At 35.7% G+C, this 24,608-nt stretch overlaps 1 protein-coding gene across 2 annotated transcripts in view; it reads right to left on the reverse strand.

The window, feature by feature from the left end:
* Positions 1–1,518: 1,518 nt before the first annotated feature.
* Positions 1,519–24,608, reverse strand: part of IL15 (interleukin 15) — a 41,485-nt gene continuing 18,395 nt past the window's right edge. The window contains exons 3-7 of one of the 2 annotated variants that reach the window (XM_079306314.1): positions 17,161–17,270; positions 16,679–16,760; positions 16,484–16,525; positions 15,451–15,594; positions 1,519–1,727 (exon numbers count right to left, since the gene is read on the reverse strand). In XM_079306314.1, coding sequence (XP_079162440.1) covers positions 1,719–1,727; positions 15,451–15,594; positions 16,484–16,525; positions 16,679–16,760; positions 17,161–17,270 — 387 coding nt within the window. In that variant the 3' untranslated portion in view covers positions 1,519–1,718. Of the gene's footprint in view, positions 1,728–14,237; positions 14,902–15,450; positions 15,595–16,483; positions 16,526–16,678; positions 16,761–17,160; positions 17,271–24,608 lie in introns of those variants that run through there. The other variant, XM_079306313.1, reaches the window with a different exon arrangement.

Here is a 24,608-nt window from a genome sequence, read left to right on the forward strand (position 1 = left end):
TTATGATTCCATTGTATTTCCTTCTTGTAATCAGGCTTGTCACAATTCAAAAAATAACACTGCCAAAACTCTTAGCTAGGATATCAGAAGTGACAGCAGCAAGAAGCAATATTGTTTATTCTGAAAGAGAGTCCCCTGATGCAAGTAGAATTTAAGGCCTTTGAGGGGCCAACTACAATTTATAATTTATGTGGCTCTATGGCAGGTAGTGCAGTCTTCAAATAGAGCAGAGTAATGTCTAACATCTATATCACTTATGTGAGTTAAATGAGTTGTGGGCATTTGTAGGTAATGAACTGCAAGGTCTACTAATACTGAAGTTTAGAAGGTTATTTGTGGAAACCTGGACTTAGCTATGTTTGAATTCAGCCTATTATCTCAAAATAAATCATCACCACGAATTGTGAATTTTATATTCATGAATGTGCCTCCATAATTATAGAAGTAAGAGCAGCAATAATTACAGTACATAATATGTAATCACTGTAAAATAGGAGCACATTTCTTTATTCAAGTAGTCCTGTTGGTACCGGGCTGAGTCAATTCGTAGGAGACTGAGTGGAAATCAAGGCTCAGACATTTGTAGGCATTTGCAATTTGACTCCCAAGTTTCAAGATTAGTCTGCACACCATATTCCCATTACTTGTTCTTGTGATTTTTGCAATCAACCTCATAAATGCATGAAGTATATAGCAGTTTAAATATTCAAAGTACTGTAGAGTCATTATTACAAATTATCTTTATCCTTTACCCTTTTATCCCCCCACAAAAAGAACAATTTCTTATTTCTCACTGTCTTTTTTTCCCCTTCAGAGAAGTGTTACACTCAATGATGAATACTGAGAATTTCCAGGACCTCTCAAGTTAATGCCTGATTAACTCTTGCCTCAGATTTGATGAGATTTTCCTCTGTCTGTCCTGAAACTGTGCTTGGACAGGCTGGGGAATGGCAGATTATGAAGCAGAGCTGTAAGTGCCAGAGACAGGAGGGTGAGACTCAAAATCTGAACAGGTGGGAAAAATGGTCTGAGAGAATTAGGAGCCAACGTGTTTTACCTACACATCCTCCTGTGTTTAGGGTGAATGAGCTGATTCCCTAGGCAGGAACACTGACAAACAGAAACTGAGGGCCAGATTAGATTCATCTGGTGCTCTCTACAAACCTGACAAGTGTGACATCTGTCTGTATCTGTCCTAGGTGAACTCTCTAAGATATCATGCTCTAAAAATAAAAGCACTCTTGCCTTCAAGGCCTGAAATGTGATACAGCTGCTCTCAAATTTCCATGCACTACTGCTTCAATAGTCAGCCTCTTCCAAGTCAAAATGAGGGCAGTTAACAGGATTGCAGGATGCAAACAGCATCTTGTATATACACTCAGCTTGCCCAAGCCAGGACATGTCATAGTTTTCTTCAGTGTGTAGGTGCTGCAAATTGCACATTTAGCTTGTGCCTGAGGGGCAAAGATTGATTGCCATGGTCTGAACAATCCATCCCTGTCCCATCTGCTGATGTGAGGATGAGGAAGGGAATGGCAGCCCATATAAATAGCCCAAATCCAAAATAGATATTGCCCCATAAACACATCTGCCTCAGCTCTGCCAGGAAAAGGTCAGAAAGCTTTATTCTCTGAAATCCACAGATCTTTGGGTTCTGCTTCTGGTGCTGTCTTGTCTTCAACCCACATTTTCAGGAGTTTCTCTTTGCCTTTCCTTTATTAGGGAAGCTGCTGGGAAGAAAAGCAGATTAATCAGAAACAGAGAACAGGAGATGGATGTTAAGATGCCTTTGGTGCTGGGGAGGAAGGTGGTGTTCTCTGTCTAGGGTGGGTTGTGAGGTATGGGATGAAGTGGAGAGAAAACGTGTCAGAAGAGGCACAGGATGGAGGAGGGAAAAATCCCCATTCCACATGGTACTTTTCAAAGTGTCTTTCAGACACAAGACCTAAGTTTCCATTTTTTCACGGGCAGCTTGGTCCCAGACCTTCTCACTTAAACCTGCTTAATACCCTTTTGATTTCTACCAGCCTTTTCCATCCCCCAGCTCTTCATGCCACGTCTTCCAACTCTGAAAAATGCAAACCTTTTTCTGCCTTGAAACAGCAACATTCAATTTTGTTTTCATAGCAATGGAGCTTCTAGTCTTCTATGCTATAAGGTAGTCCAATAGTGTGGAATCATCTTGTTGTTCAGGTGCATGATAGGAAATCATTATAATCTTATTGAAAGTAACTAAAACTAATTGACTTACCTTTAATGCTGAACAAGTTCTAAATAGGCATCTTGTAAAAATAATGATGCACAGAGATGCCCATTCCACCAAAATTCTTTAAATCAGACTTCAGATAAATAGAATACTAGTGCAGGGCAAGGGCTTTTCTTGTTTGCTCAACAAGTCTTTGCTGAACAACAGATATATTTCTATTAGAGTGTGACTGGGAAATAATCCTATAATAAAATGCAGTCAAGTATTTTCAATTACTTGTGCAAAGGGAAGTACTTCATAAAAGGGAGCAGTGTCAAGTGTGATCTGAAAGAAAACTGTTCTCAGTGCCTACCTAGGGAAGCATACACCAAGGTAAAATATTCCATTATCTGGTCTAAAGTATCAGCTGTTGGTTTGTTGCATTATACTAATGAACCATCTTGAAACTTCAGAGCACTCTGTCTGATTTCTGTGCTGTGTTTCAATGCACAGTGAGCTGATTTGTCTGTGCTTTTCCATTTTATTTAATTGTCTATGGTGTTGTTAAGTACCTAAGAAAGCCAAGGGGGTTTGGGTGAATCTGGAAAGAGTACACTAAGCAATTAAAAGCAAAGCTTCTAATCTATCCTTACATTTAAAATGCTGCTTTCTATGAAAATATTAATCCAGGAGTGATAATTAAAATCTCAAATTTTTTATAACAGTTTTATTGACCATCAAGCAGATGTATAATGTAGTCAAAATGCATAGAATGCAATATGAAAAAAAATAATTCTCTTTAAAACCAATTCTTAAAGCTGAGAACACAGATCTTATTTATACACACTCACACTATCATGTCCACTGTCATAAGTACTACTGGCATATTGCTCTTAGTGGGCTAAGTTAAAAGACCACAATGCCATTTCCAGGATGCCATTGGAATCAGGGCAAAATTTACAGGAAGTATAGCTAACTAATTGTTTTTATGTCCTCCATAAGGACTTGAATTTCCTGGTGACCACCACAAAACAGAGCCATGACACCATCCATGAGCAGCTCTAATTATTATTATCAGTTATTCATTCTACTAAGTTGAAGAAAACTGATATTCAAAAGCCAGCTAGACATGGTTGTGGTCAGCCTTCTCTAGATGACTCTGCTTGGCCAGAATTGGTTGGACCAGATGATCTTTAGAAGTTCCTTCCATCTAAAACCATCTGGTGATTTCTAAATCAGAGCTTATGAAGCGTTTACCTAAGTGGAATTCCAAGACAAGTGTTTGGTATGTTTGGACACTAATAGACAAATCTTTCATGGCATTTCCAAATTCTCTAGTGATGCTGTAAATCTTCCCTGTGCAATCCCATGATAGTTAACCATTTCTTTTGCATACTTTAATAGACAGACAGTATCTCTATGTGCTTCTCTATAGACCAAAAAAAGGAAAAAAAAAAAGATTCAGGACTGTGCCTTACTTACACTGCAGAACTGTAAGAACTCTTGCAACTGTGTTACCTGCCCACTACAACTGGAAAAAACCCCATCTCATATCTATTTTTTATTAAATTTAATTACAATTTGCTAGAAAAAATAAAGATTTTTATTATTTTAAATGAGTTTTCATAAGAACTTTGATCCTGCAAAAATCCAGTCTAGTAATGGAATTTCTTAAGTTACTCCTCCTACTGAGTACAGCACTACAAACACTTTTGTATGTTCATGACCAACCATGAGGTTTATGAAGCAAATGCTAAAAATGAAATAGTAGAAAAGGAGTGAGCATTGAAAACACAAGGTTTATTTTCAGTCTTTCATTTACAGCTGTCAGTTCAAGGATAACTTTGATCCCTTTGTGGAAATTGTCCATTTATTCCCAACCATTTATGTCCCTCCAAATCATCCCGGCACTCTTGAACTGTCTACTTTGCAAGCTTACTAGAAAAAATACTCTTGAAAGAGAGGTTTTTATTGCTCATTCTTTCATCCTATAGCTAGATCAGCAGCCCAATCATGCCTTCTTTTTTTGTTTCTGCTTTTGTTAATGCTCTTTTTCTTTTTTTCCTCTTTTTCTTTTTCCTTTTCATTTTCATTTTCTTTTTCTCTTTTTCTTTTCCTTTTTTATATACAGATACTGTAATAAGTGTATCATGGATGTCTAAGGTTTAAAGAGAGATACGGATATGATTTAGGCTAACAGTTATATTTATCATCTGCAGTCATTCTATGAAAGAAGCTGCACAATTGCATGTGTTTCAAGAAGTTTTTTTACATGAACTTGGTGTCACTTGAACACTTAAAGGAAGTGGTTATATGGTTCACTGAACTAGACTGAGATTTTATTTATTGCAGCTATTACTGTCACCTATCCCTTTAATTCCTTAGAAATTGTTTGGGAAATCCTCCAACATGTTAAGGGTCAGATTTTCCATCTGGTGTTTTTTTAACTGTTGTAGTGAAATACTAAACCCTAATGTGCAGCTTAAGCCTCCAGTGCTCTTGAGAGTCCAGACTAACCTTTCAGTTTCCTTTTGATGGCTGATGGTCACTCACAGTCAAAACTCATTTGTGTTCTCTGCTGTGGTTGTGTGACAGCTCTGCAGGGAGGAAAGGACTGCACACATTTGTTCATTAACCCTGACTTTGGTAAGAAACCCTCTTTTGGACCACACAGACATAGAAATTGGAACACAGGAGAATCCATATCCAGTTTGTTGACCTGTTTGTAAAGCTTACAAATTACTCCTGGCCATGTGGTTTGGAAAGCTGTTACTTGAACACGTGCTTTATCTGCATGGAACTGCAGCATTGCTTAATTGGTATTCTCCCTTTGGATACTTGGTTGGAAAGTTTAGTTTGTCACAGTTAATCTTTAATTCACATTAACTCCAAAGTGTGCTTAGTACACTGAATATGCTGAGTGGTACACTTTGAAGGTGGAATAATAAATTGAGAGGTCATTTGTGTGCTGTGAAGTGTGATTAGAATTCTCTGTAATTTGCAGGCCTCTGAGCTCAGACACCAAAAGAGAACAACTCTGCATTTAGAGTGCACTGAATGGGTACTGTGGGTTCACCTGTGGGCCAAACTCCTCCCCATCTTTTCACTCACTCCCCTCCCCAGCAGGAGGACTAACAAATGTGTTTACCTGCAGGACAGGTGGGTGGCTGGAGAGCTGGTTAGAGATTTCCAGTAGCAGGGGATAAGAGATGCTCAGGGCTTCTTGGTTGTTTGATTACAGTTCACAGCAGGCAAGAACATGTAGTATTTGCATTGTCTACTTTTTGCCATTTAACATGGAATCTTATGTGTGTTTACATGAATCCCTAAGAAAGAATGTTACACCTCTAGCAATTCCATGTATAAAGAAGGACTGGTAGGGTAAGTAGAGAAATTACCTATTTATGTTAGCAGGCATAGAAAGAAGATGACTAATTTTGACCTTTATAAATATCTGAAGTTAAATAGAAAGGAAAAAGGAGCTAATTTAAATAGATAAAGTATTAGTTGTTCCCTCTTTTGGGCCTGGGATCAAGAGGTTGGCCATGAGTGAGTTTGCCACTTAGCTGTATTGGGAACAACCTTTTAGCTGAAAGTTGTGTCTCTGGATGAAATGTAACCCTTACAGAATAAGAGTTGCTACCAGTGACTCATCTCAGTTATCTTTCTCATTTTCTTCTCTTTTTGCTTTCATAAAATTCTTTTAAATTCCTCAAAAGAAGGCATCTAAACAGCACAGCATTGATAGCTGCCCACAGCAGAAGAAGGCTGGTGATGCACAGACTTCTGCAAATTCTGCTTCTCCTCCCAAGGAGTTGTCACCTCACTGCTCCCAACTTCCTTGTTCTACAGATACTGCCATTCTCACAACCCCATGAAAGGCTGTGTCCTGGAGGCATGATCTAACCCTGAAGGTGTAACCAAATGTTTAAAGGGATTTCTTTAAAAGCATAATGCTTAACTCAAAGAAATGCTGGAAGGGAGGCTATAAAGAAGGTGATGATACAATAAGATTAGTAATATGCAAAACTAAAATTAAATTATAGTCATCTGACTCATCATAATTTATTTTCCTTATCAGTTTTTAAAAATTTTCCTGTTATTCTTTAACTCTCTACTCTCAGTGAGGGTGTTGTTGGGCTTCTTCTCCAAAATGTATTGATTTTCTAACTGTTGAAATGATTACAGAGAAGTGATAAAAATTCAGACTTATGTTAGAATATATTCTGAGAAAGTTTTGAATATTTTTATGTAAAGTAAAAAAGGAGTTAAATCTCCTTTGATTCTAAAAGCACTTGTATTATTTTCGACTATTCAGATTTCTGATTTTAATTAGTAAAAAGTACTTTCAGGTCTTTCATCAAGGAAAAATACAAGTCATTTCAAACACAAAGTTGATTTTACCATTATATTTCCAAAACAAGAATGAGTTTGTACAATTCATTGTAGAAGTATTGCCAAGGGTACATATTGGATAGTATCTGAGCCATCTTGGAAAAAATTGCAAGCAATACTTGTATTGGAAAGGAGATTGAGCTTTACATTTGCACAAGGAATGAAAAATTCTTACTGGCTTTAGATATAGCCAGGTTTTTTACTGTTGAGCCAATTTCTCTAGACTTACTCTAAGTTGCCTTTTTTGTTTGTTTGTTTGAAGATAGTGAAAGTTGAAAATTACAATAAACCTTTCTGGAGTATAGAATAAACAACACTGTAAATTTCCCTCAAGTCCTGAGAAAGTTTGAGAATATAATCTATATACTCTTTATGTGTGCTAGTATGCCACAAGGTATTTTCCTAGGAACTGCAAAAAATGCAAACTACTTCGCTACATGATTTTTGACAAATAGTTTTTATTCTCTTTTTGCAATAACATCAGTAGACTTATAATAAAGCTGCAGCCTAAGAAGTTGTTTCAGACAGTTTCTAAAGATGCAATAAGTTGCTGGTAGAAAATATTTTCAAGTAAAAAGAATAATTTGCAAATCTGCTCATAAACCAGGAAACAGCCAATAGTGATCTTAAGCCTAATTAGATTTCTCAGCTCTCTTGAAATATTTTTGTTGCAGCAACAACTGACTGAATATTGTGTGAAGCAAACACCTTCTCTATGCAGAAATATTGTCCAGCTGCAGTGTTCAAGTTACAAGTTACAACACATGTCCCCAGGTCCTAACTATTGTGCAGTGCAACTCCCTTAAAGAGAAGAGGGTTGTAGAAGGAAGCACATACAATGCTTTTTACCATGGAGCAAGAAAGTAGGAAGGGTTATGGTAGATCTTATTTTCTATCATTAATAAACAAAAGTATTCCCAGCACAGGTTGGCATTGTAAACAGTAAATATTTACTTAATTGTTAATCTCTTCTTCTCAGAACCTTGAGATTTGCTAGTCTCAGCATTCATGGGTTGATATGCAGCTAAGAAAACAGCTGTGTGTTATTCTTCTTCAGTTTCCCAGGATTTGGATGATTGTTATGGTTACAGAGTACTTTAAATGTTAGAGATTACCATTGCTGAGGTGGTTTGCACTTGAAATCCTGTTTGTAGTTGCTCAGGGAAAAAAGGATGTTCTGCTTTCAATATACAGTACTCCTTGAGTTGGTCATGGTGTGCAGGATAGGAAGATGCAGGTAACAGCTTAGTGAGAGGAGTCACAGATATCTGAGTGTTAAATTCCAAATATTGTCAACTTTAATGGTTGGAATAACTTCAAGGACCAGAGGGGAAAAGAATACTTCTGTGCCTTCATCCTTTCCTTGTGGTTCCTTATAGCATATTTCTCAGCAATGCTATTATTTTTGTTTTGTCCCTCTATGTCAATGCAGCTTAAAATTACTCCTTGTTTTCTGGGACTAAATGCAGACTCATAAATTCATGTGGCCAAGCCCAAATAGGCTGTGCTTTGCCTGTTGGCCTCTCCACCCTTTCTTTCTATTTTATAGGCATAGAAGCCTTTATAAAATCTAGAGAACACAACTTAGAAATTTTTATTTTAAAGCAGCTTTCCTAGAAAAAAATTATCAGTATAACCACCATGTTCCACGATATTCTCACAGCTATCACCACCTTATGTGGCTGGTAGTGGGACTTCCAGGAGCTCTACTGCACAGAGACAGAAATTATGGCTTCTCAAGAACTGCTTCCAAAGAGCCACTGGCTGCTGATGATGGTGCCTTTTCCTTTGCATTGAGGATGACAAGGCATCATTTCCACAGCTTGACTTACTGTCAGTCACCAGGTAACTGAGACCCTCCACAAGCACTTATCTGGGGAAGCTTATGTCCTAGATCTGATACAATTGATGCCTGTTTTGTGGAAGTTTGTCTACTTGAGGTTCCTTCACCAGTGCTCAAATAAGTCACAGACTATCCTGAATTATCAGTGCTTTCAGAAGGTCCCAGAAGGTCATGATGGGAAAAGAGAAGACATAAAACTGACAAAAAAACCCACACGTTCTTTAGGTCTTTAAGCCAATGTTTAACATCTGCATCTTATCTGTTATAGCTGGAGAACTTAAAACTTGCAAACAACTTCAGAAATTCAATGAATCCTGTCTAAGTTGTCCCAGATAGATCTTCATAATTTATTAGTGGTATAAAATACTGGAGGATGAGGTTCTAAAAAGGATTTATGTGATGTGATAAAACTACAGTACAGCCAAGGGATTTTGGTTAAGTTAACTTATCCAAATGACTGATACCTACTCCTAGGAAGATTGTCTGGGGTAAAATAAAGCCTGGTCACTGGCCTGCAGTAGGAAATATAAGAGGGATAAATGTTGTCTGAAGACTTCAGTTAAAACTTTAAAATGTCAAATGGTGCATGAAAGCAGGAAGCTCGTTAGAGAAAAAGTTGCAGGAATTATTCATAATAATCTAATTTTCTTTGAATTAGTTATATCATGCTTGCCAAAGGAACAACCAAAGGAAATATAATCTCTCATTTGTTATCTTCAACTAATAAAAGAAAAAAAGAAAGATTCTTGGAAAATAGGATGTAAAAAGCTACAATTAAGGTTAATGAGGAGAAGAAATTTACAGTTGTCATAAAGGATTATGATTAACACATACTATTCAGTAGCACTACCTCAGAGGATTGGGGAGTTCCATGTACTACTGACTGAATAAACTCATCTGAATGCCTTGAGATTGACCAAAACTGTGGTCTGGCTACCCAGTACTCTACTGAAAGCAGTAGATTCTATCAATCATAAGAAATATAGGATTTTTTTCTTTTCTTGATAGAGAAAATTTTTGCTCATTGGGAAACTAATGGCTCAAAAGTCCCCCAGACTAAGATTCTAATGTGTCCTGTATTACTGCAAGAGTACAGATTTCCAGGTAACTGCAGGACATATGTGACTCTTATAAGAACTGGGGAAGGCAACTTTTGAAAAGAATGATTTCTCAGTTTTAACTGTGGCACAGTTACACTCTTTCAATTAATATTATCGTTGTTTGTGTCATATTCCAATGACATAAGTATATTTTAAATTTCTCCTAAATTCTCGCTTGTCAGTTGACTGAGGTTTGCCATGTGTGGTAGAGCAACCATTAAGGTTCTGTAAGGATTACTGACCTTCAGTATTTCATCTTGAATAGCTCAATACAATTGCTTCCACCTGAAAGGCATTAAATAGGCTTCTGTTCTCCTCACAACAAATTATTGTGTTGGAGTCTAATAAAGGTTATTTCAGCAGCACTGTCAATCTATTTTAAAATTTAATTTCAAGAGAGCATCTTGGAATCTTGCAGTTTTTTGTTTTCCTCTACTAAAATGTGTAAAAATAGTTCATTATAAACAGTTCTGTATCTTTTGAAGAGGAAAGCCCTGAGGAATGTTGAGTGCCACTATGAAAATAAAAAAGGGGGAAAAGTTTGTATGGTTGAGAACTCACAAGGAAGAAAACTAGTATAAGATACTAATTTCTATGTTAAAATGAGGTTTTTTTTGGCTTTGGTGTTATAAAAAAGGGGGGAAAGTTTGTATGGTTGAGAACTCACAAGGAAGAAAACTAGTATAAGATACTAATTTCTATGTTAAAAGGAGGAGTTTTTTTGGCTTTGGTGTTTCTCAAGAAAGTTCCTAGAAAATCCCCTGATTTCTTTTTTAGGTTCTAACTTCATTCTTTTTCTCCTATATGTTCTTAACTAAAAGTTTTAGGTAGTGTGCTGCTTATGTCATGGCACAGATAAGTCAGTTATGTCAGAAGATTTTTCATTCTTTATTGTACTGCCTCATCTTTCCCCCTATTTTTACAAAGCCAGATGATTCCTGGTTGGCTTGACTTGGTCAAGAAAATACCACATTTAATAAGCATGTTGAAGAGGGTATGGTTATGAAACATATTTATTTCCTTTTGTCTTTTTATAAGTTGTTAATTATTGTCTTAATTAAGCCTTTTAATAAGAAGGTGAATTCTCCAACACTACTTGAGGGAAAATAGTTGGAAGGAAAGTTTCAAGATGCTGATTTGAACTTTTTGTTGAAGAAATCCTAACCTTGCTCATTTATGGTTTTCTTTTCCTCCAGAGGTGCATCAGAATAAAATTCCTGAGAATTCATACAAGCCAAGTTTGTTTCTTCTCTGCCTCTAGAGAAGATATGACCCTTTAGACATTACAGAATGTCCCCTTTAATTACAGCTCAGTGTCGTGTGATCTGATGACGCCATACAGAAATTCCAGCAAGTGATGCTGCTCCTATTGCTGGTAAGTTTTGCCTTCATATGTATAACTGCAAGTGAAGGCCATTTTGGATAAAAAATTGATATTATTTCTATTCTCAAAAACACCAATACTGACTTGAGGATAAAATGAAATTTGTCTCTCTTGGTCTATTTTGATCCATTTTTTCTGAACAGCAAATTCATTCTTACATTCTTAATCCTCCTGCCAAGATATCCTATCGTGACCTTGGCTCAGAGACTGGGGATGGGAAACTCCAAAGTAAGCTGCCTTTAGCTCCTATTAAGATGAAGATATTAATGATTTGCCTGCAGTTCTGCAAAGTACTCTTAGAAATTTACTGGTGAACTTTCCAATTGCAGGAAAACTTCCTTATTTTCATCCAGCCTCTTGCTGGATTCTGCTGCTCAGAAAGATATGGTGGATTTGCAGTGAGTTGGAATAATTTGCTTTTACTGTTATTATTTAAGATGGTTTTCACTTATTTTCCTCCCTCTTCTTTGTTCTAATTCCTGTAGCAGATATTTCATATTACCTGTGTTTCTGATACTACAAGGAAGGGGTTGGCAACTCAGTTACCTTTCAGTATAACTGTAATGAGGGCAAATCTTGTGATATAGGAGTTGTTGATAATTGCAACTAGGCCAATCTTAGATTACTTTATTATCACAATGTTCCCATACATTTGTTTCATATTATTCCTTTGAGAAATGCAACTAAATATTAAAAGCTTCATTTTGTTGTGGTCCTGCCCAAATTTAACTAGAAAATTATTTAAGTCAGAGAAAGAGATTCATTAGAATGACATGGGTCTTAGTGTGAGGTCAGTGGATAGTAGAATCACAGTAAGTATGATGAAGCTGCCTGGATAAATGAGTTGACTAATATTTGTATATGTAATTCATGTACTTGGAATGGGTGGTGATGTGATTATCTAGGGCCATGTGTCCTAAATAATCCCTATTCTGGTTTCTGTGGTAGCTACCCACCTTAGGTGCTATTAAACCTTGAACCTGAGCCCTTGGTTGAAGGGTTAAAGCAGCTGAAATATTGCTTTATCCATGGAGAATGTCTGTTGATATCTATCTATATATCTATCTATCTGTATATAGATAGATACATAAATGCCAAATACACTGTTTGCCCTCCACTGTGTTACCTCTGTATGTTGGGCTGCCTGAATCCAACATTCATTGCTTCTCTCAGCTTTTGCCACATGGAGCTGGAATGGATCTAAAAGTGCATTTCTTTACTATTATTTTGCTCACATAGTCGTATGACCAAGATGGATCAAGCAGATAAACTGCTGTTGATCCCCCAGCTATCTCACTGCAGGCAAAGAATTCCCTCTTCTGTATTTTCCTCAAAAGAGTGAAGGTTCTAATAAGAAAGGTATCTGCAGTTCAGAATTTAAAGTACCTGTGAAATCATCCGAATAGTAACTGATCAACAGGTATTGGAACATTTGGGAGCCACTAGAGGCAACATTCTATGAATAAACAACTCATATTTCTCTTCAGGGACCAATAAAACATCAAGAAGGCAGATGATGTCAGACATCATCTGCACGAGTGCTACTTGCATTATCCTGTTAGGATATAGACATGAAATGTGGATACTAAATACTGGAGTGGAAAGGAAAAGCAGATTTTAAATTATTGCAAAATCAGGAACACAGAACTATGTAGTGTAAAATTTCGATGGAAGAGCATTTTTCTTCTCTTCTGGTGTCCAAAGGTAGATTTATTGCTCTTCCTGTGCTTAGAAACACTCTGCTATAAGTCTCCTTAGTCCCCTAGCTGAGATGGATTCATTGGGGAAAATACAGTATTAATCTTAATATTTGCCATCAGCAGTTGGAAAATATTAACTAGTAAATGCCACACAAATAACTCAACCTTGTGTAGAAGAAGTAGCTTGTCCAACCTGGGGATGTTTACTTTGAAAGTAGACATCCTGAATCAATTTCTACTGTTCTGCCTGCAGGGCTAAAAAGTCAGGTCAGATGTGTCCAAGTTTTAGTCATATTGAGACTTTTCCTCTGGAATACACATGAATTTCCTAATGAACAAACGAAGAAACAAATGGGAAAAAAAGCCAACAACAACCTAAAAAAAGCCCACAAACAAAAACCCAATCAAACAAGCTGGCCTTTAGTCCATCCTTTATATCAACATCCTTTATATCAACATCCTTTATACCAGACAATTTATTATAAGTATTGGATTCAGGATGTAGCAAAGCATTTAGATGACTTCGGATGCCTCTCAGGAAAAAGTAAGCCCAAACAGAAATGCTGGAGATCCAGATTAGCAAATGATCTCTTTTCATTCCAGAATATGCACCTGGACCAGGTGGAGAAAAAATGAAATAAAAGGGATACGGCCCGTGTCCAACAGAAAGTAGCTAACAGGGTGGCAAGCTGAGCGCTCACAGACTTAGCAATGTACTTTGGAATGACAAATTCACAGTATTTAACATACTTGCCACTGGTAAATGGGTTAATGAAAAAGAAAATTAAATTAATCAGGAAATTGATTTTCAAAATGGTCAATATAAAGAGAACTCTGAGCAAAGCAGCTCTTTGGTTCTCCCATCATGAATATAGTGCTTCCCTCTCAAAGCCAGAAATAAGGAAAGTCCCTTTACCCTTTTATCTCTTTGACTAAAGACCAAAGTTGTAATCTGAATCATATTCAGTGTATACCACTGAATTAAGAAGAAAATTAACATATAGGACCATTTTATTTCATCCAAACAATGTAATAAACATTTCTGGTTTGATGTTTTGTGGTGGCAAATAATTTATTTCTTTTCTGATATGTTTACCAGTGATTAATGCTGATATCAATGTGCTTATGAATTTTCCAACCTGTTTGTCTACAAGTCCCCTGGAAGATGACATCCCACATGCTCACATTTATGTTCTTCCTCTTGCAGTTTACTGGTGATTCATCTCCTCAGAGTGCTAAAGATTGACTGTTGGGAGCATCCCAACAATAAAAGAGAAGAAGGCAGAGTGTTTGTTGCCATAATGAGATTGAAACTTCCTTCTCGGTAAGTGGACAGCTGAATGACTCAGCCATTTATCAGCTGAAGATAGAGAAATGGAGGTGCCTGGAGAAAAGAATTACTCATTATGGATGGCTGCTGGTATGACATGAATATGAATCATGAGGAAAGGAGTTAGTTTAGAAAAAGCCCAAAGGAGACTGGGCAACATTGCAGAAATACCAGAGGACGGGTGATTGCACTGAGTCTGAGAAATATAGTTATGATTTCCAATAATTGGCCAAAAGTGATTCGTGTCTTCAGCGTTCCTTCCCAAAAGGAGACTAAAGTTACAAATCCTACTTCACAAGCAAGATTTCTACCACATAGAAATTTTATTTTTTTAAGTGTGTAGGAATCTTGGGCAACTCTTTTATTCTGAGAATTAAATCAATACTACCTTGGTTGACATCTCAATTGAAATCTTTGGCAACTGATAATGCAGTTGTAATTACATTAATGAATAAAGTCATGTTAGAGGTAACAAATGAAGGAACAGAACATGTTGAATAGTAGAACCAAGCACCAACTTTACCTTCTCTGAAAAGACTGGAGATAATTTTCAATGCCCTTATGCTAGCATTGTACAAAAGGGGGAAAAGGCAATGAAGAGTTTTCATTATATTCAGAATATTCATTCACTGTATTCAGAGCATTTACATAAATATTCTAATTTTTGACTTTTGTTCTTGGGTAGAAGAAGCAATTGAGTTTAGTTGAAAATGACAATAGAAACATGTATATTTGGAAACAGCTAAGAGGACTATGAATTATTTTCTTTTTCTTGTTTATTTTTTGTGATAATCCAATTTCTGTGAGGGTGTTAACATAAGAATCTTGTTTCTCAGCTTGTGTCTTTTGGTCAGTGTTTGCAATCTCTCTGTATAACCTTTACAAAATTCTGTATGAATTCTGTAAAATTTTTTTCTTCATATTCTTCACATTCTTTGCATTTTTCTGATTTTGTGGAAGTCAACTGAAAAACAAAATGCAATAGTAAAGCAGGATAATGATCCATTGGTTCTGACAGAGAATTTTTTTTTTTTTTTTGCCCTGTTTTTGTGAATAATCCCAATGCAGGTAATGGCTACAGAAAATATTAGTGGAGGCTTCATGGTAGTTATGGTCTGTGCAATTCCTGGCTTACTTTTTGAATAGGATCATCTTTGAGAGGTGCATCACTTCAGTGAAAGATGCAAATGACTGTCCCTCTGAAAATTAGGATCTTTTTCTGGATGTGTAACATATCTGACGGACTGAAGCTGCAAACTGTCATTTGTACACACACATTCACAAACCCTGACATACATAAGCATGCACAACAGTATTTGCTTTGATGGGACTCCTGAAAGTGTTTTTTCTAAAAAACACTGATCTCTGATGTTTTATCATTATGTGTACAGTTTACTGGAATCTCATTACTTTTCATCTCTACCATCCCACCATTTATGTAGCAAGAGGTATTTCTGCTACTGAAGAAACAATTTTATTTTCCTTTTTTCCACAGACTCTGATTGTTGCTTACCTTATTTTTTTGTAAGCTTTCATTCCCATTTTTCCATATATTCCATACATCCTGTGTTTTACTACAGTTTTTGATACGGCATTCTTGAATTATCACTTCTGTCTCTAAGAAAAAGCACCTCATTACAAGTTCTTGGCATTCTTCCTGGAAAAAAAAAAAAACAAACCATGCAGTTGAAATAGTTTTATGATTAAAAAGGAATGAGAAAATATAAAACATAATTTATAATATAATTTTAAACATAAGTATGATATAAGTGAGATGTAGTCTAAGATAAAATCAGCCACAAAGAGGCTGATTTTTACTTACTGAGCATCTTTTCTTACTCTTGAAATATATTTGAATATCTGCAGAGATAGGCTGTGAGAGCTAAGAACAAAAAGGCCAAGCAGGTCGCTAAGATGAGGTGAAACATAGTGTCTTAGTGAAGAACATGGGAAAATAATTAATTAGGACAAAACCTGGCATATAAATAAATATAGTGGAAATAGTATTATTAATTATTAATATTATTCTTTAATATTATTCCTAGTAGTTTTAACTCTTTAACTCAGAAATCTGAATTCAGAATGGGTAAGAGAGTAGAGGAAGTAGATTATGCTCCCTTACATTACAAATTAAGCCCAGCATTACTTTAGCATTGTTTGCTTTGATAAAATAATTTTGAATCACAATCACAGAATAGTTTGGGTTGGAAGGGACCTTAAAGATTCTGTACTTCCAACCTCTCTGCTATGCACAGGGACTCCTTTCTACAGGCCAGGCTGCTCAAAGCCCCATCCAACATGGCCTTGATCATCCTTTTCAATTGATTAATTTTAGTAGCAGATGACTAAACAAAAAATAATTAATACCTGCTTGCATAATTTATCATAAGCAGTTTGATTAGAAGAACTATCTATTCCAAGGCAAATTATTGATTTTAGACATGTTTATCAAATTAGAGCAAGTCTGCTTTAGGAGATAATTTCTTATAAGGGAATGAAGCCACCACATTAAACATTAGTAGTGGCTATATGTGAAGTTTACTTACATCCTCATCTGCATTTGCAGTGTATAAACTGACATCAATATCCTACAAGAAAACAAGAGTTGGAATTATAAACATTAGCTAACAAACACCATCCCTTTCCCTCTCACCCACAATTCTAACCTGAGTGCAGTGCTAAATATTTTATTAAGTCTTCTTCTATGATTATATGAAATGCTGACTATTGTGGGAACTTACTTTGGATGACTTGATTCTTTCCAAATCTTTCAGAACCTCTGCCCACTTGCAATGGCCTGCTTCTGTCTTTGGTACATAAGCACTAGAAGAGAATAAACACAGTGACCACAGGAGGTATGTACAAAATACTCAAAAAAAAGACTCAGCATTATAAGATATATTGTTTACATGTAAATACATATAGAAAATGTTTGGGGCAAGGAAGCATATTTGACAAATCATAAAATCACATAGATACATAGAAAATGTGCCTCATGTCACAGAGTGTATAAACAATGTAAGTTCTTTAAAAGGCCAGATTTATAGAATATCATGCAAGAGAAAGGTTCAATTACCTGATGCAAAATACCTAAAATTCTTTTAAAGTGTAAAAATAAAATTCCAAATCCGCTCTCTGAAGTGTCTGGAGACAAGTAAGAGCTGTGATAGTAAAAATAACTGATTTGCAGTTAGTGTCTTATTGACATTGAGTGTGTAGTTACCATAGGAAGAAGATGATTAGTCCCATCCCATTCTTTAAAAGGGAAAAGCAATGGCTGTTCAGAAGCCGACACAGCAGATACTGCAGACAAACACCTTTCAGGTGTGTTTTCTGAAAGACACAACCAAGGTGATACCTTGTCACAATTTGATTACACAGAATCTTGCTTTAGTACTGACTTAATTAACCAATCTGCCAAGACTTCCAATAAAGACAAGACCTTGCTGTGTGTAGTTGGAAAGACCAAATGGTTTGTAGCTTGGAGAAATACATAATCACTTTACCAAACAGTTGGTGCAAAATCAGATGCAGAAGGCACAGTGTGAAAACCTGAACTCATCCTGGGCTCCCTATTTATTTATCAGTTCATATTGCAGGCTGTAATTTAATGGAGAGGCAATATTAAAGAGCTTTTGTTTTCCATCTCTCCCCTGGCTACCATTTTTTACTCAAATTCAATGAGTTACCTACAACATTAACTCCAATATTGTGGTTTCATACATGTGAGACTCTACACTGAATGCATCAAATACTATTGTTATGTGTACAAATGTTAAATAAAATATTTAGATAGAGTATATACTTACATTTCTTTACACAGTGTATTGTGTGTCTAATAGTAGGCAGTGGTGCATTTAAGAATTTCCTCAGTGGAGTTTGGCAACTGGAAATAAGGAGAAGCTGTGAGAAGCTGTGCATTGTCCATCAGGAAACATTTCCCTGTGCACAGCCTGGTAACCTTTGTTCCAAAGTCAAAAGCCTTTTGATTTAGCTGATAAAGTTCCTTCACAAGCTTAGGTTAATTATCTGGCACAGTTTTGACCGAAGGTTTGATTCCTTATCACACGTGCAATACTCCATAACTGACTTTAATGATGTTTCTTTAGTAGTTTCTTTACCTGCAAACTGGCAGCTCACTTGCTGAAAGCCACCTTAATAAAATAGAGACATCAGAATAATGATCACATGTGTGACAGAACTTCTGGAGAGTATTTGTAACAAATATTTACTGCTCTTTTAAACAGAAAATGTTTTATTTGTATTTCAATCATTTTGTTTCCAAGCTCCAAAGATATATCTGAAATAGCATAACTACCTAATCCTACATAAATTTCCATATTCAATAATGGAGTGCATTTTATCCCCTTTGGTTGTCCAAAACCTGTTGAATAAGAGCTGTATAAATGAATAATTCTATGACAATCTAAATTGCAATAAGGACAAAGCAAGTAACATCTCCTACATTTTCTGAGTAATTTCCATATGAGGATGCTGTGTTATGCTTGGCCAAAGTAGGTCCACAAATGGAAATTGAAAGCATGTGAGTGCTAAACCCAAAATATTAGGTACTTTTTCATGCATATTTTTCAAATGTACTGGAAAACAAAGGAAAAGAATTATTAACTGCTTGGATATGGTCAAAAGACCTAAATCACTTTCCTGTAGTATTACAGAAAGGCTTTAACCTTTATACAGATAACATTGGTTTGAAATTGCCATGCTATTTCTTTTGGGTTTGGATTTTGTTCATTTGTTTTTGTTAAATCTGCATACTAACTGCTCTCATTTGATATTCAAATCCTTAGAAAATACCCTATTTTGGTTGAGTTTGGGGTATTTTTTATGATGATGATTTAAGTGAAGTTCAGAAGTAGCCTTATGGGGAAACTCCAAGTGCATTTAAAGAAATTTTAAAACTGATTAGTGGATACAGCTGAAGGAAACATGTTTTAACCCCAAATTTTAAGAAAATAATTTAAAGAATACTAGAAATATTTTTCAGTAGCTAAACATTTTTATCATTCTACAAGCCAGTTTTTATGAAATGAGAAGAGATAGCAACAAATTAAAATATGAAAGACTTATGATGAGTCCATAAGCACAAACCAGCTTTGTAATTTATAATTAGTGTTATGGGGCCTTAAAAAGCTGATTTGAGGGGGAGTCCCAGTCCAAATGCATTGTCAAATTTATGCTGCAGAAAAAAGTGTTCATAGTGGGGAAATAACATATTATAATATCAAGTGAATAATGGAACAGGGTTATCATTAGTTTGTCATTTGCTTCCTATTTTAAATAATTGTTCACTGTAATGACACTGGAACACTGTGTTCTTAATGATTAAATATTGTCAGCATCTTTGGTTTTCTTAAATATTGTAGGTTACCTGCACTGTAATAAAATTATAATTGGTAATGTAAAAGAAATGCTTAGTTGTTAGAAGGAATAGAAATCTTGTACTGATGATAAATATGTTGAAAATATACTGCATGCATACTCTAAAGGGTTCTCCATTTGTTCATAAAGAAGTTTTAATGTCAGCTACATCTCCCAACACACTCCTTTCATCAATGCAGAGCCATTTTCCACTTGAATTTCTTAATTATTTCAACCAAATTGTTATTCAACAACAGAAGCATTGCTAGCTGGCTTAGAAGCTTTAACAAATTGTTCTCCTGGCTTGAACACATAAGGTTGTTATGTAAAAAATTTCCTTGTATTATGTCTGGTTTTGATTCTTGCTCTGTGTAATCATTAACTAATTACTCTGTCTTCTTTCATCTCTGGTATTTACCCTTCTGAACATTGGCCAAAGGAGCATATTCACAGGCATAAATATTTTTTTTCTGTAGCTTGTGTCCTGACTACTTGCAACTCTAAAGATTAAAGCCTTAGGAAGTGAATATATGCTCTTCCAAAAATTAATTATTATATACACAATAATGTTTGGGAAAGAAATGCTGTGTTTTAAAAATGAATTTGAATTAAGCATTTTAAGAGCAGCTACCTCTGAGTGATATCTAAGGTACAGTAGTACTGTCTTCTCTTTAAAGAAGCAAATCTATAAGCCAATGAAAAAAGCTTTCTTTAACAAAGCAGAAACAGCCAATGACTTTGCAGATTTGGCTGTCACAGAAACAATAATCCAAGTTACTCAAAAGAAAATATTCATGGTTTTTACAGTATTTAAGTTACATGTGATGGCAAATACAAGCAGTTAAAATTACATGTTTCTACCTAAATACCATATGCCTAAAGTTCTTTATTAATATTTGCTTATAAATGTCTTCTTGAATACTTGAGATAAGATATTCATAAAAAGAAAGTTTATTTCCTGGCTATGCCATTTGGTGCTATTAGTAAAAGTCTTCTCTTTTTTCTTCCTACTTTGAACTGTATTTTTATTCTTTATTTATATCTTTATTCCTCATCTGCTTCCTTGTTCTTGCAAACGAATGACCGGAAACATACAATGTACTCTGATCTTATGAGGGATTTAGAAACTGCTGATAATATTCTCAGTTTCAATGGGAAAAAGGGAACTACTGGCAGTGTTTTCTGCACTACTGTATCACACTGGTGTCTCAGTATGTTCCCCTGCCAGAACTTTATGTCCACTTCTTTCAAAATCCTGGAATGTCCTGAGAGTCTTTCACCATTTGCAGAAAATTCTGACCATATAAAAAAACCCAGAGCCCTGAAATCTAACCTTCTTAATTTTTGATTACTTGTAAATTTTCTGTAACTTGACTTCTAGCACACAGCTCTTTTCTTTGATCAGCCCTTTCCTTTCCTTGTTCCCGCGAGCAAATCAGCCTTCTCAAACACCTCTGTCTTGTAACAATCTATTATCCCATTTCCCATCTTCATTCTGTAGTGCAATAGACCTCTTGCACATTATTTATTATTATTATTTTAGTCAGTCTTTTCTTCCCCACGTTCTACAAATACATGTCCTCAGCATTTTCTCTCTGGTTCCCCGTGCAACCAAGTACTTTAAATCTTCTTTTCTCTGTTACTCCTGCAAATTTCCCTCTAAAATCTTACCATCACCTGCAGCTCTCTCCAGACCTTTAACATTTTATTGAGCAATGTCTCATGCATGAAGTAGGGATCTTTCTACATCTGTATTCAAATACTGTCTACATCATGTAGAGCTGAGTTTTACACTCACTCATTTGCATTGTTGCAGCAATTCTTCTCCAGTGTTCCTTTTACCACAATAATTAGAGCCTCCTTTAGAGTACTCTGCCTCCTCCCCCAACAAAATCTCACCCCGTGGCTCTTGTTCTTCTATCCTCTGTTTGTTGGCTCCACTAATTAATTGTTCTGTCCTCTTGCTCTAGTGCAATTACCTTCAAGGGGACAAAGTGCCAAGTAGCTGCACAAATAGAGCTGCATCTATTTAAGGTTTTGTATTGTGCATAATATTGGAGCTCCTTCTCTCTGCTCAGAAGCATACAGAATATCAGAATCTATAAGACTAAGAAGAAAATCAACTCTTTTCCCTAGTCTTGTACCAAAAGAATGTTTTTTTCCATTTTTTTTCCAGGAAAGGAGCCATGGAGTAAAGATTTCATAAACTAATGGAAGTGACTGGAAGAGGAATGGAGCCCATAAAGAAAGCAGTACTTCTGAGCTAGAATGATGTTTCCATATTGAGCCTTTAAATAAGTAATTTCGGAATCAAATTTTCATGGATTATGAGTAAGTTTTAGAGGAAAGACATGTTCTTAGTGCCTTGTCATGGAGTAAATGCTGAAAGTCAAAGGGACAGATTCACTGAAGAATCTCTCTGCTCTTTCATTCTTAAGTTCCTTTAGGCTTCTTATAGGAAATGACCAAAGGGAAACAAACAAAAAAAAACCCTCCTGAATATGAATTAGTGTCAGAATGTAATTATTCAAATTGATAAAGACAGAGAACCACATTAGTGTTCTCTGAGACAATAAGAAACTGGTGCAGATGCTACCTATAAGTACAGCCCTCAAACACTCTGTCAAAGAAACTTATTTTACATCTCTGCTAACTTCTGAATTCCATTTGATGCTGCAACTATTAAAGAGTTGCTTCTACACTATCATGGTGCCTGAATCCATTGTAGTTCCTCCTCTCCCTTCCTACCAATCTCTGCAGAGAAGCCTTGGAAATCTGTCCTCCACCAGGTGTTATCAGCAGCTCTCCTCCCCGAAGTTTTAAGGTAAAGAGTGAGCTTTCTGTGCCTCTGTACTTACTGAACCAGAAAGGAAGCCAGTGGGATTACTGGGTCTTAAACTGAATCAAGTGGGTGAATGCTAGGCTGCTTGAGAGACAAACCACACCTTCATTTGTTTTATGACATAAAGTACTTTGTATTTAGCTAGACTTAGACTGGCTAAAGCATTTTTTCTCAGTATTAAAATTAGGTATTCTTTAAAGTGTTCCCTATTTGGTTACTTCCCTTTAACTTCCCTTCCCCCAAGAACTACAGTTTTTCTTGGTTTTGTTGTATAGTGGTGATATACTTGTGGAGTACTATCCTGTTAACCTTCAAAAGAGTATTGTCAGTAATCAGCATGGCAGGAGACTCAGTTTAATCACATTTTGTACATTTTGTATTTATATGTTCTTTGTTTGCTTATGTAGTTGTTGATTTGCTTTGGCAGTCCTTCCTTCTCCTATATGTTCCTGCTAATTGGCATTTATGCTAGGGAATAAAGTTTGCAATGGCTGTTTGAAAATTTTGCCAAAAGGTCACAGAGTCATTGCTATTCCACTCAATACCTTAAACTTCAGAACCTGAAATGTAAGAAGTTAAATATTTCCTTTGACCTTTTTTTTTTTTGCAAAGCGTGCCCAAGGTCCAGAGCTCAGACCATTGCCTTGTGAAGATGTGTCCCATACTTGGATATGGACCTTATATTTGCCAGAGTGCAAAAACCCAGCCAGGAAAGAAAGCTAATATATGTTTCTTTCTCTTTTCATCCTTCCATGCAATTTCCATTCTTTTCAAGGTATTAATCACTCCTTAAATTGTGAAAGATCAACTTAATGCTTTCTTGATGCAAGTATATATGATATTAATGCTAGATTAGCTTGCCAAACATGATTGACACAGAGACTCCTTGAGTTTTGCTAGTGGCAAAATTAATTTAGCTCAAATACACAGTAAAGAAAAAGTATACAGCAACAAACTCCATTGTAGAGCACAGATGGTTAGATTTGAGTATTTATCCCCAAATGACACCCTTCAGGATGCAATACGAAATAATTAGTTAAAAGGCCTTTCAGAATAAGTTCTCACAGATGAAGGAGCAGTGAGAATAACAGGAGATTCAAAATGTAAAGGGCATTAATAAGACACACAAAATAGACCCAGAACTAAAATTTCTTTAGCAAAATGTGTCCTGATCTATACAATTGCTGTTAGGGACTCTTGTAAATATTATTTGTGGTATTTTTATCATAGCAACAAATACCCAACAGGGAATGAGAACACAGTTATGGATGAAATTTTTGTACCTTTAGTGTAGGATGTTAGCATTAAACATGGAAACTTGAACAGCAAAAAAAATATAAACGATGTCATATTGATGCATATAATTGGAAGCGCTGAGACCATAAAAATAGTTGTTACAGGAACAACTGCTGGATAAATAATATTTCATCCTTAGCAAAATACTCAGTTTAAAGACTGTGAGTAAGACCATACACTAATAGATATCTGTAACACACTTATAATAGATAAAAGACTAAAAATAGCAAGTGTAGTTCTCAAAAATGTGAAGTAAGGCATTATTTTCAGAGCTTTTTTAAAAACAAGAATTATAATCTATGGCCCTCTCTTACTGTGATACTTCTGCTGGAATTCATTGGATCCTGAATTAAAGAGGCACAATGCAGTTCGAAACATTCTACTTTTTCTTCTGCTTTTAATGTTCTTTAAAGAGCAGAAATAAATCCTAATTTGTGACAATTGCCATAGCTTTCCTGAAACCAATGAAATTTTAATTTCCAGTGCTCTTGAGAATTTGACCGAAATATTAACCAGGGAAAAACAGATTCATTGACCAACTGAGGAAGCAGCACACAAATCACTGTAAACAGATCAATAGGAACAAAAAGTAGAATCAAGGCTAAGAAAGAAGAACAAAATATTATTACTACAAATTTATTTCATATAACATAGGCATGGAAAATGAAAGAAAATTTGGAAAACAAATTATTTCTGCTGCATGTTACAAACCATTTATAAATAATAATGTAATAGGACTTACAGCAGTAGGACAATCATTCTTAGGCCCTTGTCTTTGGATACAGAAGTGATTATTGGAAAAGCTCTAGTGTCTTTGCTACAGAAACCTCTTCCTTTCATGTAAATTGTGAATGCATTTTTGTGGAATGTAGCCATTATGAGCTTGCACACTGAACTACTTTTTTCTGTATCTAACAGGGGATTGGTGCAGTACAGAGTAGTGTATGTGCAACATCAACATTGTGGAAAAGCATATGGGAGGATCAGTTAAAGATCAGATTTCGCCATAATATTTTCTTTCATCAAGTTTTTCATCACTTTTGAATGGTAAATCTAGAAATCAGTTTTATGTCACTCTAAACAAAGGCTGATACAATGTTTTGTCTGCCTCACACTCACAATCTCTATTTAAGAATTAAACAATTACTAGTGAT

This window comes from Erithacus rubecula (assembly GCF_903797595.1).
Source record: "Erithacus rubecula genome assembly, chromosome: 5".
Taxonomy (NCBI): Eukaryota; Metazoa; Chordata; class Aves; order Passeriformes; family Muscicapidae; genus Erithacus; species Erithacus rubecula.